The sequence below is a fragment of the Podarcis melisellensis genome, assembly GCF_964234715.1.
Source record: "Podarcis melisellensis genome assembly, chromosome: 13".
In the NCBI taxonomy this organism is placed as follows: Eukaryota; Metazoa; Chordata; class Lepidosauria; order Squamata; family Lacertidae; genus Podarcis; species Podarcis melisellensis.
The window spans coordinates 36585174-36600485 of NC_138545.1; the positions used below are offsets into that span (position 1 = coordinate 36585174).

The following is a 15312-nucleotide window of genomic DNA, read 5'->3' on the forward strand; positions in this document are numbered from 1 at the left end:
CAATACGAAATTCGGTCTGGTTTTTTACCCGCCATGGAAGCCAGCCAATTGATCTCCGTGAGAGTTGCGGCTTCCTGGTTTAAAATACGTTTAGGGTCTCCGCCTGAAGATGGGATCCTGTGCACTCACACGTGGGTGCAAAGCCTGTAGGAATCAGTGCTATTTCTGCGAAAACTCCATCTGGCGCATAAAAAAAAAATCAGGCACAGCACATCTTAGATCCCCTATAGAGGAGCCGGGGAACCTGTGGCCTTACCGATGCTGTTGGACTCCAACTCCCATCAGCCTCCGCCAGCAACGTGGCCAATTGTCAGGGGATGATGGGAGTTGCAGTCCAGCAATATCTAGCGGTCCACAGGTCTGGGCACACTGCGCTATACGTAGCAGGGCAGACTTCGCAGATATATTTGCAGGTTAAACCGTGATGCTGAAAGTGGGCTTGGGAACTGAGTCTAGTATCTGCCTTCAAGCAGAAGAAGGAGAACATTGCCAAATTGTTGTTCCACCGTTCTGCAAGCGCAGGTTTGCTGAGGCTCGTAGTATTGTAGAGTTGGAAGGGATCCTGTGGATTTTCTAGTGCAACCCCCTGTAATGCAGTAATATGCAGGTGTCCCTTACAGGGATCGAACCTGCAACTTTGGCATTATCAGCACCACGCTCTAACCCAGTGGTCAGCAAACTTTTTCAGCAGGGGGCTGGTCCACTGTGCCTCAGACCTTATGGGGGGCCGGATTGTATTTTTGGAGGGACGAAGAACGAATTCCTATGCCCCACAAATAAACCAGATGTGCATTTTAAATAAAAGCACACATTCTACTCATGTAAAAACACCAGGCAGGCCCCACAAATAACCCAGAGATGCATTTTAAATAAAAGGACACATTCTACTCATGTAAAACATGCTGATTCCCGGACCATCCGTGGACTGGATTCAGAAGGTGATTGGGCCGGATCCGGCCCCCAGGCCTTAGTTTGCCTACCCATGCTCTAACCAACTGAACTACCTTTTCTGTGAAGCCTGAGTGTTGTGCCTTTTTCCCCTTACCACTGATCAAGCAGAGCCCAGTTTTCAGATTTGGAGGCAAGATTTGAGACACCTATTTTTAGAAACTAGTCGCTGCCACAAGCTAACCTCATGCAGCTCTCTAGTGCATAATGTGCACCTTGCCTAAGGAAGGGGTGGTGGTGTCGACCTATATTTATTCTGACTCCTCCTCCTCTCCTTCCAGTGTTTCTGGCTCAGATGTTGGGCGGGCCGCCCTTGTTTTGCTCCTGCCAAATTCCTTGCTCCGTCTGGCAACAGAGCTCGCCATGGCGCGAGAAGACGCTGGGTCACTGCCCATCCTGAAGCTACTCTTGGTCGGAGACAGCGGAGTAGGAAAATCCAGGTGCATGGGAAGTGGGGGGGGGGGAGGCTCACTGAGGGGGCTGGGGAGAAACTGCTCCAGTTGGAGAGAGAGAGAAAAAGAGAGAGAGAGAGAAAAGCAAGTCCCAGGATGTCTCTTCAACTCACCTCTTTCTCCTTGTCTCCTCCCACAGCCTTCTGCTGAGATTCACTGAGGATCAGTTTGAGCCCTACTTGAACCCAACCATTGGTGAGCATCAATTGGCTGCCCCTGTTCTCTGGAAATAGAGGGGGGTGAAACTTGCCCTCTATGTTGTGGGCATTTGGGTTCCCCTCCATTCTTCCTTGGAAGCCCGGGATTCAAATGTCACCAAATGTCCGCAGCTCCTGGCTTCCCTGCCCCCAAAGAACCCTGGGAACTATAGTTGCAATTCTCAGCACCCTTCACAAACTAGCATTCCCAGGAATTGTGCTCCGGCGGCACGGCGGCCCCATTAGCTAAAGTGGTGCTTCAGGTTAAGAACAGTTTCAGGTTAAGAACGGACCTCCGGAACGAATTAAATACTTAACCTGAGGTACCACTGTACTTCGTTCCAGTCCTGGCCCTGGATCAGCTTGACCCATTTTCGCTACTCATTTTGCTCCTCAGCGATAGCAAAGGGAACTCTGGGATTGTACGATGCCTTACTGGCGGCCTACATGCTCTCCTGCCCCAGGCCACCACCTGATTTGCAAGTCCAGGCAGGGAGACTCAAATAGAGCTGTGCCTACCAACATTAACCAGCCTCTCTGTGTGGATAATGCAAGGACAGGGAATCTCCTCCTCTGGGCCACTTTCCTTCATAGGCCATCTTCCAGGGGCCGCATATCAGTGGGGCAGGGACATGGAGGTTGGAAAAGCGGGTCTGAAGAGAAACACGCCCGCTTCTCCATCCAAACAAGCGAGAGGCACCCTTGCACTTAGCTGTTTGAACATTTTATTTCGATCCCATCTTTCCTCCTGTTGGGATTGTTATGCCTGCCACGCAGCATCCGAAAAGCCCTCTCCAAAAACAGGTGGGTCTGCTCTGACACCTCTCTTTCTCTCCCCAGGTGTTGATTTCAAAGTGAAGAAGATGGTGCTTGGCGACTTTCCCGTGCAACTCGCAATATGGGTAAATAGTGCCTTTTCTCTCCGTTGCAAACCAGGCTGCTGGTACTTTTATTTTTTCTTCCCATCTGGTGCTGAAGTGACTTCAAAGCAGTCCATTACAATCTATTGCAGCCTCGTGCGATGGCCCCTCTGGAATTTGTCACACGCACAGACATACACACAGATTTGTAAATCAGTCTGTGCCTGGCTACTCAAGAGCTCAAATACATGGCCTTTTGCACACCTTTTCAAACACGTGCTTGGGAGAGGATCCCTAACTTGGCAGAGGGAAAAACAGAGAGAGACACACTCACACACAGAGAGAGGGAGGACCTGAAATATAGGACAAGCTTTATCAATACAGGACATGGCAGCCATTTTATTTTCTGCACACATGGAGCATGTTTTTTTTCTAGTGAAAAATACAGTAGTACCTCGGGTTACATACGCTTCAGGTTACAAATACTTCAGGTTACAGACTCCGCTAACCCAGAAATATTACCTCAGATTAAGAACTTTGCTTCAGGATGAGAACAGAAATTGTGTGGCAGCAGCAGGAGACCTCATTAGCTAAAGTGGTACCTCAGGTTAAGAACAGTTTCAGGTTAAGAACGGACCTCCAGAACAAATTAAGTTCTTAACCCGAGGTACCACTGTAAAGAAAGGCTTGGGTTTGTTTGTTTGTTTGTTTGTTTGTTTGTTTGTTTGTTTGATTTAAAAATGGCTTTGAGAAAAAGTGAGACATTTTGTGAGTGTAGTTCTACCTTCTACGAAAGCAGAGCAGCAGCCATATCCTGACTAGGCTGCTAAAACTATTCGTGCTTGTACAAATACCCCAATATAAGACTGCTGGGTCTGCTCTCCAGCAGAGTGCTTGTTTTTCAGAGCTGTGACACCTCAAAGCACTGAGCAGAAGCACTTTCATGTCAAGGGAAAAGCAGGGGGTCTGTATTTTGCGTGAGGGATTCAAGTGCATATCAGAACTTTGGGGTTGTGCATTTTAAGTGGATTAAAGGGTTCTGTCACCCCAGGGCAACAGATCCACATTTATTTATTTTTTAAAGACTTTTTATGTTTTGTAAAGTGATGAAGGACTGAAAGTCCTCACCTCAGCAGCAACTAGTGGAGCTTTTTTTCCAGAAATCCCCCAAAGTTGTTGAGCTTGTTTTTAGTCAACTTTCTGAGGAACAGGCAGTGGCTCCTCCGCCCTGCAGCGCACATATTACATATTGCCCAGCAACCCCTGTACCACCCTGCAGACCCCCATGATGCCCAGTGCGCCCTGCCCCTTCCTTCCTCCGCTACTGTCTCCGGAGCTTTTCCCATGCAATCAGAGACTACGCCTGTGTGAAACCAAACTCTCCTCTGCCCTTTTCATGCCTCTACTGATTTTGGGAGACTAAGGGGGAGGGGAGACACTTGTGACACTTCACTAGCCTGACTCATCTCTGCTTCTTGGCCTCCCTCCTCTCCTGTAGATTCAGATTCCCTGCCAGAGACTCGCCCTGCTCACTAAAGCCTGTTACCTCTTCAGCTTCCGACCTCTCCTCTTCCCAGCCTTCTCCCTCCTTGTTGTCCCACCACCACTGCTCGGGCTCTAAGCCCTCTTAGGGGTTTCCCCAGCTAGTTCCTCCCACCATTCCTCTGCTTCCAACCAGTCTCATGACATCTCCCCAGGTCCTGTTTTCCTGGGATGTCCCTATGGAAGGTAATTGGGTCCTGGGGCTGGCAGTGGCGGGTGTGTGTGTGGAGCTATTAGTTTACGTTGGTGCTAGGTAAAAGTAAAGGGACCCGTGACCGTTAGGTCCAGTTGTGACCGACTCTGGGGTTGTGGCACTCATCTTGCTTTATTGGCCGAGGGAGCTGGCGTACAGCTTCCGGGTCAGGTGGCCAGCATGACTAAGCCGCTTCTGGCGAACCAAAGCAGCACACGGAAACGCCGTTTACCTTCCCGCTGGAGTGGTACCTATTTATCTACTTGCACTTTGACATGCTTTCGAACTGCTAGGTGGGCAGGAGCAGGGACCAAGCAACGGGAGCTCACCCCGTGGTGGGGATTCGAACCGCTGACCTTCTGATCGGCAAGTCCTAGGCTCTGTGGTTTAACCCACAGTGCCACCTGTGTCCCTTACGCTGGTGCTACAGAGCTTTACATGGTCTCTTTGTTCTAAACATCTTTGTTTTCCTTTCCATAGGACACGGCAGGGCAGGAGCGATTCCGGACTTTGACTCCGAGCTATTACCGTGGTGCTCAAGGTATAATTTTAGGTAGGTGGCAGGCATGGTGGGGTTGTAATTAGCACAACTCTGAAGTGAAACACATTAAGGCAGAGGTAGATGGAAGTACACACTTTCCTCTATGGTTCATGCTGGCACTGGCAGATGTAGAACAGCAATTAATGCTGCCTTGCATCCATGCCACTAAGTCCAAGGGTTGGCAATGGTTGTTCCCTTGGCAGAGAGCCTCTACTTCTTGAAAAATTTTCAGTCATAAAGGCTGAAGGCGTTTCAGCTTGGCTTCCGAGACATTTCCATTTGACGTTGGTTTTAGGCCATAGAGTAAATAGCCTTTCCAGCCTTTTCCCAAAGAAAACAGAGACCACCACCCTCAGTTGCATTTTCACCTTGCTGCAATACTGTATTCTCACAGGTTCCGTTTAAAGTGTATGTTGGGGGCAGTTTAAAAGTTCCAAAAAGCGATTCAGTCATGCAAGGTTAAAGCTGTTATCACTAACTGTGCCCGTGACATTCACAAAACCGCACTCCTTACGGTTTTGTTTATTTAAAGCATTTTTTATCTTCCTTTCAGCCAAAAATACTCCCCAGAGTGGCTTGCAGATCAATAATTTTAAAAAAAACCAAGGCAGTCCATGCCCTCGGGCTTACAATCTAAAGGGCATGGCACAAAAGGAAAAAGGGATGTGGAGGGAGGAAGAGGATCGTAAGCTAACTCAGAGAAGTCTGAGATGTCACAAAGAGGTGAACGGGAACAGGAGAGGCAAAGGTTTTCAAGCGGGCAAAGGTTATTAAGATTGGTGACTCAGAAAGCACGTATTCACACCATTCACTATGGTACCATTCTGAACAGTCATGGCTTCCCCCAAAGAATTATGGGAGCTGTACTTTGGTTAGGAAGGCCCACTGTTCCCCTCATAGAGCTGTTATTCCTAGAGTGGTTTAACAGCCAATCCCTTTTCACAGGGAACTTTGAGAATTGCAGCTCTGCAGAGCAGAATCTTTCAAGCTGATGTTACCAGCTGTTGAAATGACATCAGCTGACTGACAGGCGAATGTAATTTGCTGGGTGGACAGCCTCACAGAACCCGCTGATAGGCCAAGACTGGGGGAAACAGCAGCTGCTTCTCCTTCCCATTTTGCTTTTTTCATGTGAACACAAAATGCATCTGAGTGAGGAAAGAACTGCTTGTTTTTGTCCCTCGTGACCAGTTTATGACGTCACTAAGAGGGAAACTTTTGCGGGACTGGAATGCTGGCTGCAAGAGCTGGATGTTTTCACGAAGAAGAGCGTCGTGAAGATGTTGGTGGGCAACAAAATCGACGAGGTCAGTTGGGAGCTGGGAGCCTGCTCGTTTTATTTATTTGAAAGCATTTATCTTTTTCAAAAAATCCCTAAGCAGTGTACAGCCTGAAAGATATCATTAGGACATTAAAACTATCTGCCATAGGGGTAAGTGCAAAGCCATGGGGAATTTGTTTATGGCGTTTGTTTCTTAGAATGGTGTTGTTGTTGTTCTGGCCGGCCCCCTGTGGCGCTGCAAAAAAGATCACATTCACCTTTATTTATTATTATTCCCACACGGTCCGGCCACAACATCCTAAGCCAGGGATGAGGAACATGTAGCCTTGCAGATGTTGTTGGACTGCAACAATCCATCACCCCATGGCTGATTGCTCTGCTGACTGGGGCTGAGTCCACCAACATCTGCAGGGCTGCAGGTTCCCCATCGAACGGCCCCCGAGAGACACACTTGATCTTGCAGTTCCTGTTTTATTAGTGACATGAATGCTGAAATATACTCGGAGTCAAGAGTGGATTTCATTCTCTTTATTCAGCTCATATTGGTGAGAAGGAAAAGGGAAGTTCCCCCAGAATGTCTGCTTTATATACATTATTTACACAACGGGCCCCACATGATTGGCTAATTCCAGGATTCTCCTGTAGGCCAATCAGGTTGCGGATTCACTTCCACCTGGAGCTGGATTGGGTGGCTCCTGTGGACCAATCAGACTGCTGCATTCTGGGTCCTATTGTTCTAGGACCAATCAGACTGCTGCATTCTGAATCCTATTGTTCTAGGACCAATCAGACTGCTGCATTCTGGGTCCTATTGTTCTAGGACCAATCAGACTGCTGCATTCTGAATCCTATTGTTCTAGGACCAATCAGACTGCTGCATTCTGAATCCTATTCAACTCAGTACATAACAAATGCTAAAGAAGATGGTGGCCATAAAGAGTTAGTGTTGCTTCTCCTGTGGCTCTAGATTACAATTGCCCATCATTGAATCATTGAATTGTCGAGTTGGATAGGACTCCAAGGGCCACCCCCCTGCAATGCAGGAATCTCAACCAGATCATACATGACAGGTGACCACACAACCTCTGCTTTAAAATCTCCCAAGGAAAGAGAGTCCACCACCTCCCGAGGGAGACCATTCCACTGTCGAACAGCTCTTGCCACCAGAAATTTCTTCCTGATGTTTAGTCACAATCTCCTATCTTGTAACTTGAAGCCCTTAGTTCGGGTCCTGCTCTCTGGAGCAGGAGAAAACAAGCTTGCTGCATCCTCCATGAAGATGGCTATCATATCTCCTCTCAGTCTCTTCTCCCGGCTAAACATGCCCAGCTCCTTCGACCGTTCCTCATAAGGCTTCGTTTCCAGACCCTTGATCATCTTAGTCACCCTCCTCTCTGCATATCCCAGCGTGTCAATATCCTCCTTAAATTGTGGTGCCCAGAATGTATGAAAACAGGGCTCTGTGTGCAGCAGCTAACAAATACTGGAAGAGCTGGAATACAAGAACCCGCCAGGGACATTTGGCATCCCGCTGCTTCTCGTTTGCTCATCTTGTCGTTGCTGACCAAGAATGCCTGTCTTAGGACTGCAGCCTGATGGGGCTTTTCTGCTTCCGGGTCCACAAGAGGGTCAGGGGAGAAAATACCAAGAGATGCAAATGTTTAATTGGAGAGATGGAGGAGGAGAGCAGGTGCAGAGAGAGACCTGTGGTGCTGCAAGGAGGAAAAAATACGGGGTTATTTGAGAAATGGGGATGCGGGAAGGAAGAACCCAGAGGAAGTGCCTGACAGTCGGAGGCACACAGAGGACTGTGGTTGTGCAGAGAGGATGATGTGTCCAGTGAAAAAAAGATAGAAGGTTTTGAGGGGGAGCGTTTGCTCTGGGCTGCAGAGAGAACACAAGGAGGCTGTTGGAGAATGGATAGGTTCGAACCGAGAGCTGTCACCATTGCCAAACACTTCCACATGGGAAATAGTTGAATTGTGCGCCTCTAATTTAAAAGAAAGGGATGCAGGTGGCGCTGTGGGTTAAACCACAGAGCCTAGGACTTGCCAATCAGAAGGTCAGCAGTTCGAATCCCCGCGACGGGGTAAGCTTCTATTGCTCGGTCCCTGCTCCTGCCAACCTAGCAGTTCGAAAGCACGTCAAAGTGCAAGTAGATAAATAGGTACCGCTCCAGCGGGAAGGTAAACGGCGTTTCCGTGCGCTGCTCTGGTTCGCCAGAAGCGGCTTAGTCATGCTGGCCACATGACCCGGAAGCTGTACGCCGGCTCCCTCGGCCAATAAAGCAAGATGAGCGCCGCAACCCCGGAGTCGATCACGACTGGACCTAATGGTCAGGGGTCCCTTTAGCCTTTACCTACTTTAAAAGAGGCCATGCGCATTTCGCTTCTGCTGATGGTCAATGCGGGCTACCTGCAGGCCCTGGTATAGGACTGGTGTGCAGGCCCAGTTAATGGCTAGAGCAAAAGGATTCATGAGGCTGACAGCAATGGCTTCCACTCCCTGCCTCTCTGCATCCTTCCAGAGCCTTGTCCCAGCCTGCAGGGATCGGTCTCTTTGCTCCTGTTGTTGTTGCCTGCCTTTGCCTCCTACGCTTTGCCAGAGGCACCAGCTCACTCCATACCTCATCTTCCTGGGAGAGACCTCTCCCTCTTGCTCTGCCTTAATGGGCAATCTGTTTAGTCTTTTGAGAGCCCCTTGTGTTTCGTTGCTGCTTTTCGTGTGTGTGTGTGTGTGTGTGTGTGTGTGTGTATAAATCGCTGGATTTTTCTGTGGCTTCCGGGCTCCCACCCCCACAACAAGAAAAAACAGCTCCCAGAGCAAAGAGACAGCCACGTCCCGGCTCTTGCTGATACCGGCTGTCTTTTTCTGGCTCTTTTTTCCCTCTTGCCTCCTTGTGCATCTTGAAGCGAATTGTTCCGTGAACAAAATATGGGCACTAAAAAACAACAACAACAACCGTGATTGATTCGTGGTGCGCGGCGCCTCGCCTCTCAAAGTTGTTATAAAGGCAGAGGGAAGCAAACACACAAGCAAAAGCCCCTGGGGTTGTTCGACATCCATCAGATCTTTGCCATAGCTGCGCAGGAGGCATACGTAATTTGCAGCAGGATCAAATGCAAAGGGGAAGCAGCTCTTCTGCTTGGCAGCAGAAGCTGAATTTGCACGGCACGGATTGGCACAAGGACCAGCCAGTCAAGAAGCACTTCTTCCTCATCTGACAACGCTGATTGGCTAGCCTTCGTGTTCATCACAAAGCCAGCTGGCCATTCCCCAAGCAGTTCCCCAAGTGTAAAGGGGGCGGAGAGGGGCCTTAAACAAATTACCATGCCTCAAATTCCTTCTTGACCCCACACAATGCAGTTGGCTAGACATTCCGTGCAAAACAAATTTCACCCCGAGCATTCATTAAACACATGTCAAATCCGGAGGTTATCAGTGCAGAAAGCGAGAGGTACTTGTGAGATGTCCAGAATTGGCTTCAGAGGGCAGTAAGCAGGGAAGGGAGTACAAGCTGTCTTCTGTCTCTCTGGATTTGAGTCCTTAATTGATGCAATTAAGACCCAGAGCCATCTCTGGGTAGCTTTGTGCATGCAAAAAAGGGAATCCCAGGCTGGCGTTTGGCTAGGTCGCAGATCGTTGTGTTTTTAAATCAGCATCAGCCTCAGAAATAACAGCCCTGCTATTGTTTTATCCAGGGATGGGGGAAAGGCAATTCAAAAACCCTTGTTCTCCTCTCCCTTTCAATCACCGGCAAAACAGAGGCAGAAATGCATTCATGAGCATCAGTTATCCTAATCAAGATAAAGCTTATTAAATGCAGTGTTTGTATCATTTGGAGAACCCTTAGGAAAGATGCCTTGGGGTTGGGTGGGGGCAACATAATTACTGTTGTCAATTCTGTTGCCCTGTCTCTCTTGTTCCACCATTTGACAGTTTGGAATTTAGCAGCTAAAACCTTCAAACGCTGTCAAAACTGAGGGATGGCAGCTGAGCTGTTAAGATAATCTAGCTGGACATTTACTGATTCATTAGGAAAGCAATATCCTGATTTGGTGTGTGTGTGTTTGTGTGTTTATACAATCCACCACTTGGGTCCAGTGTCTGATAACATTCTCTCCCTATCTATAGACGGATCGTGAGGTAGACAGAAAGGAAGGCTTGCAATTTGCTCAGAAACACTCCATGCTCTTCGTAGGTATGTGAAGAGAACCCACAGAAGGGGCTGGCTGGCTTACCAAGGTTGAAACAGGGGAATAATAATAATAATAATAATAATAATAATAATAATTATTATTATTATTATTATTATTATTATTATTATTATTATTATTATTATTATTTTATTTATACCCCAGCCACTCTGGGCAGCTTCCAGCAAAATATACAAACATAATAAAATGTCAAGCATAAAAAACCTTCCAATATGGGCTGCCTTCGGAACATATTGGAGCAGTCACCTTTCTGTTGGGCCCATCTATGTGTCTTAAAGAGCAATATTGCATGCAGAAAATGAGCAGGTAAATCCATGTTCCTCTCCAAGCAAGGAAAGGGTTTACCTGCTCTGTGTCTGCTTGCAAGACTGCTGTTCAAGACACAGAAATGGCAGCAGTAAAAGGAAGGAAGATCCCCCAGATGTTGTTGAACTACAACTCCCATCATCCCTGAGCTCTGGCCTTGCTAGCTAGGGGTGATGGGAGTTGTAGTTCAACAACATCTGGGGACCCACAGTTGAGAAAGGCTGCTAGAGTGAGTCACTCATTGCTCCATCTAGCTCAGTATTGTCTACAGTGAGTGGCATTTGCTGTCTGGGGATTCAGACCAGGAACATTCCCAGTTCTTCTTGTAGATGCAAGGGTATCCTAGTTGGGAACATCTGGATGCCAAGCAGCTGCACAGCTCTTCTTCTTTGTGTGTCTGTTTAGGTGATCCTATTGGCCGTGGCAACAGATTTCTCAAAATTAGCAGAACCCACAAACAAGTTTCCATCAGCTCCTCCCATAAACCCCCTTGGTGAATGGTACTGTGGATACAATTCCCTTTCACAATATTTCGACTGCGCAGAAATAAACCAAAGCATCGATTTCCCTCGTACAAAGATTGGCCTGCTCTTTAAGGGAAATCTCTCTGCTGTTTAGTAGTTAATATTTCTTTGTACAAACGTGGGCGTGTGCATTTAACAAAGAAGAACCACTACAGATATTTAAAAGATCCACGATTGCTCCTTGCTTTTGCTACATGAGGGCATTAGGCATAGCTAACTAACTGCACAACAGCTACTAATAGAAACCCCTTTAGGGACGTGGTCTAAACCACTGAGTCTCTTGGGCTTGCCGATCAGAAGGTCAGCGATTCGAATCCCCAAAACAGGGTGAGCTCCCGTTGCTCTGTCCCAGCTCCTGCCAACCTAGCAGTTCAAAAGCACGCCAGTGCAAGTAGATAAATAGGTACCACTGTGGTGGGAAGGTAAACAGCGTTTCCATGCGCTCTGGTATCCGTCACGGTGTCCTGTTGCGCCAGAAGCGGTTTAGTCCTGCTGGCCACATGACCCGGAAAGTTGCCTGCGGACAAACGCCGGCTCCCTCGGCCTCAAAGTGAAATGAGCGCCCCAAGCCCATAGTCGCCTTTGAGCGGACTTAACCATCCAGGGGTCCTTTACCTTTTTCCTTTTTTTAGAAACCCCTTTAGAAAATGAATGTTTAAAAGGTCTTTACCCCTGCTTCAACTGTCCAGACTTTCCTTCTATGCTATTTCTATACGCTGTTTCAGAATAAATTCATACAGAAAAGATCAAATGAATACAAAGCCTGATTTAATTTACAGTAAGGCAATTGATTGGGACATGGGTGGCGTTGTGGGTCAAACCACTGAGCCTAGGGCTTGCCAATCAGAAGGTTGGCGGTTTGAATCCCCGCGATGGGGTGAGCTCCTGTTGCTCTGTCCCAGCTCCTGCCAACCTAGCAGTTCGAAAGCATGTTAAAGTACAAGTAGATAAATAGGTACCACTCCAGTGGGCAGGTAAACAGCGTTTCCATGCGCTGCTCTGGTTCGCCAGAAGCAGCTTAGTCATGCTGGCCACATGACCCGGAAGCTGTACACCGGGTCCCTCGGCCAATAAAGCAAGATGAGCGCCACAACCCCCAGAGTCGTCCATGACTGACCTAATGGTCAGGGGTCCCTTTACCTTTAAGGCATTCGATGGGCCCTGCATTCCTATGGCTCCTGGAAGCGGCCCCAGGTGGGAGTCATAGGAGCCCCAGATCACTGTTCTTCATAGCTTCTGGGCTGATTTGCTGCCTGATTTCTGCCTACTGCATCAATCCCCAGTTAAGTTTAAATACAGAAGTGGGAGCAATGAGTTAAGCACTGGGGACTGCTGCAGTTTAGCAGCTCGTATTTAGTATTTTGGGTGCCTAGTACTAACGCCACTCTGAATGCAAACTGGAACTCTGGAAAGCCTAGGTCCTCACATTTCAAGCAGTGCCTTGCTGTTTGTTTTTGCCTAGAGACCAGTGCTAAAATGAAGGATGGCGTGGAAACTGCCTTTGAGGAAGTCGTGATAAAGATCCTGCAAACACCAGAACTTTGGAACGTCAGAAACGAAGGCGTTGTGCTGGCGCCTGAGAGCAGAGCCCCTAATACAGCCGACGCCTGCAGTGGGCTTTGTTCTGTTGCGTAAAACCCGCCGCCTTCAAATAAAATAGCTCAGGTCAAACATACTTGAGAAATGGACTCCTACCTGCTGTCACCAGAAAATGGGCCATAAGGAGATAAGGATATAAGGAGAAAAGCTGGGGCTACCACTGCTGTGTTGGGGTTTTTTTTGATGAGAGTGTGTCGGAGGCTTACAGTGGATATGCAGTATCTGGGGATTTACAAATAATACAGGTAAAGGGTTTGGGGAACAGGTACCTCAAACAAGCAGCGCAGCAGCTAATGCAAGGGGACCCCAGGTGCAAAGGCACTTTCGCCTGTTTGTGTCTCTTGCAAACACCGCACACCTCTGCTGCTGCTTCCTGCCAGTTCTAAAACGGGCTCCGCCTTTTCCATGCGGTGATGGAAACCTCATTTGAAATGACAGAAAGATTCAAAGCTGACAGAGGAAACCCCCCACCTACCCAGTGACCATCTCCTAACCTCATTAGCTCATTATGGTATACTTAAAGGAGCCTCTCCACCCCCATCATGCAGCCCAGACACTTGAGGTCCAGCTCCAAGGGTATTCTGGCAGTTCCCTCCCTGCAAGAAGTGAGGTTACAGGGAACCAGGCGGAGGGCCTTCTTGGTGGTGGCGCCCACCCTGTGGAACGCCCTCCCACCAGATGTCAAGGAAATAAACAGCTACCTGACTTTTAGAAGACATCTGAGAGCAGCCCTGCTTAGGGAAGTTTCTAATGTTTGATGTTTTATCGTAAAAGTTTTTAATATTCTGTGGGGAGCCGCCCAGAGTGGCTGAAGAAACCTAGCCAGATGGGTGGAGTATAAATATTTTTTATTTTTATTAATCAACAGCAATTCTGGGCTTTTGGCAGACAGTCTGGGAACAAAGGAAAATGCCTTATACCATTGCTGGATTCAGGGCAGTGCAGGCGGTTCCCCTGCAAAGGGCGCCAAGCTGAGGGGGTGCAGAATAATAATAAATAGGAAAGGAATTGTTGGGGAAATAAGAAATATGGGGGGGTAGGGTGCCAAATTTTGTCTTCACTGAAGGTGCCATATTACCAGAGTCCGTCCCTGATTACACAGAGTGACATCCTTGGTCTATCTCATGGGTAGGCAAACTAAGGTCCGGGGGCCCGATCCAGCCCAATCGCCTTCTCAATCTGGTCCAGGAATCAGCATGTTTTTACATGAGCAGAATGTGTCCTTTTATTTAAAATGCATCTCTGGGTTATTTGTGGGGCATAGGAATTCGTTCATTTCCCCCCCCCCCAAAAAAAATAGTCTGCCCCAGTGGTGTAGCGTGGGTTGTCAGCACCCGGGGCAAGGCAAGTAATTTGTGCCCCCTAACCCGTGGATTTGCGCCCCCTAACCCCCAGATGTTGCGCCCGGTGTGGCTGGCCCCCCCTGCACCCCCACGCTACGCCACTGGTCTGCCCCCCCCCCCAGGTATGAAGGACAGTGGACCGGCCCCCTGCTGAAAAGGTTTGCTGACCCCTGGTCTACCTCGTTCAGTGGTGTCTGCATTGAGAGGCTGTAGGCTATCCAGGGTTTCCGATATCAAGGACTGAACCCAGAACATTCTTGCAATGCATGTGCTCCGATGACGTATGGCCTGCCGAAATCTTGCTAAGAAAAAGAATGCTCACTCGGAAGTAACAATGCCATCATTGTTCCAGGTTTGCAATATGGATGCATACAGATAGAGAACCCGGGGCTCAAAGCCTGGGATGTTTACCACCCATTCAGGAGTTTCTGTAAAAGCCTTTTTGCTCCAAAGGTTGGTGGGTTAGAGGGCTCTGTTTATTATTGGTTTTTTCCACAGTTGATTTTATTGTATCTGATTGTTTTATGTATCTTTTAATCCCTCTTTCCCTTCCGTTGTTAGCCCCCTTGGATATTCTGTTTTGAACAGGAAATGGGGGTATAAGGTATTAATAAAAAAAATAAGCAAACAGAAGTCATTTATTGCTAAGATTCATATGCCACGCTTCAGAGTCAATTGGCATTTCCAGGCTGGCTAGCAAAAGAATGAAACTCAAAGCAACAGCATAACATCAAACTCCAATCAAGAAGAAGAATAGAATCATAGAATCGTAAGGTTGGAAGGAGTCACGAGAGTCGTCTAAACCAACCCCCTGCAAAGCAAGAATCTTTTTGTCCAACGTACGGCTCAAACACACAACCCTGAGATTAAGAGTCTCATGCTCTACCGATTGAGCTATCCAGGTGTTATTATATCCAGTGCTATTTTTCTATTATTATTATTATTATTATTATTATTATTATTATTATTATTATTATTACCCTGCCCTTCCCAGCCAAGACCAGGCTCAGGGCGGCTAACACCAAATATAAAAACAATTGATTGAAATACGGCTTAAAAAACAAGATTAAAATACAACATTAAAACATTAAAATGCAACCTCATTTCAGTGGAAACTCAATCAAAAGCTTTTGGGGGGATAAAAACGTCAAGTCTTCAACAAGGCTAACTATCCAGACTGATCCTACATAGGCCAGAAAAAAGCCAGGGAAGTCCCCAAATAAGAGTTTCAACACAGAAGGAGAAAGGAAAAAAGAAAGAGGGGGAGGGAATCAAATTGATTCCAAGCCAAAGGCCAGGCGGAACAAC

At 47.7% G+C, this 15312-nt stretch overlaps 2 protein-coding genes across 5 annotated transcripts in view; both read left to right on the forward strand.

Moving 5' to 3' along the window:
* LOC309354179 (G protein-activated inward rectifier potassium channel 1-like) overlaps positions 1-15312 on the forward strand; it is a 230459-nt gene that overhangs the window by 53527 nt on the left and 161620 nt on the right. The window lies entirely within an intron of this gene.
* The window catches only part of LOC309354243 (ras-related protein Rab-18-like), a 43191-nt gene that overhangs the window by 255 nt on the left and 27624 nt on the right, over positions 1-15312 (forward strand). For 3 of the 4 annotated variants that reach the window (XM_081884325.1, XM_081884327.1, XM_081884326.1), the window contains exons 2-7: positions 1230-1388; positions 1540-1595; positions 2438-2499; positions 4673-4745; positions 5925-6040; positions 10150-10216. In XM_081884325.1, the coding sequence (XP_081740451.1) occupies positions 1230-1388; positions 1540-1595; positions 2438-2499; positions 4673-4745; positions 5925-6040; positions 10150-10216 (533 nt within the window). The remainder of the gene's footprint in view (positions 1-1229; positions 1389-1539; positions 1596-2437; positions 2500-4672; positions 4746-5924; positions 6041-10149; positions 10217-15312) is intronic. The other variant, XM_081884328.1, reaches the window with a different exon arrangement.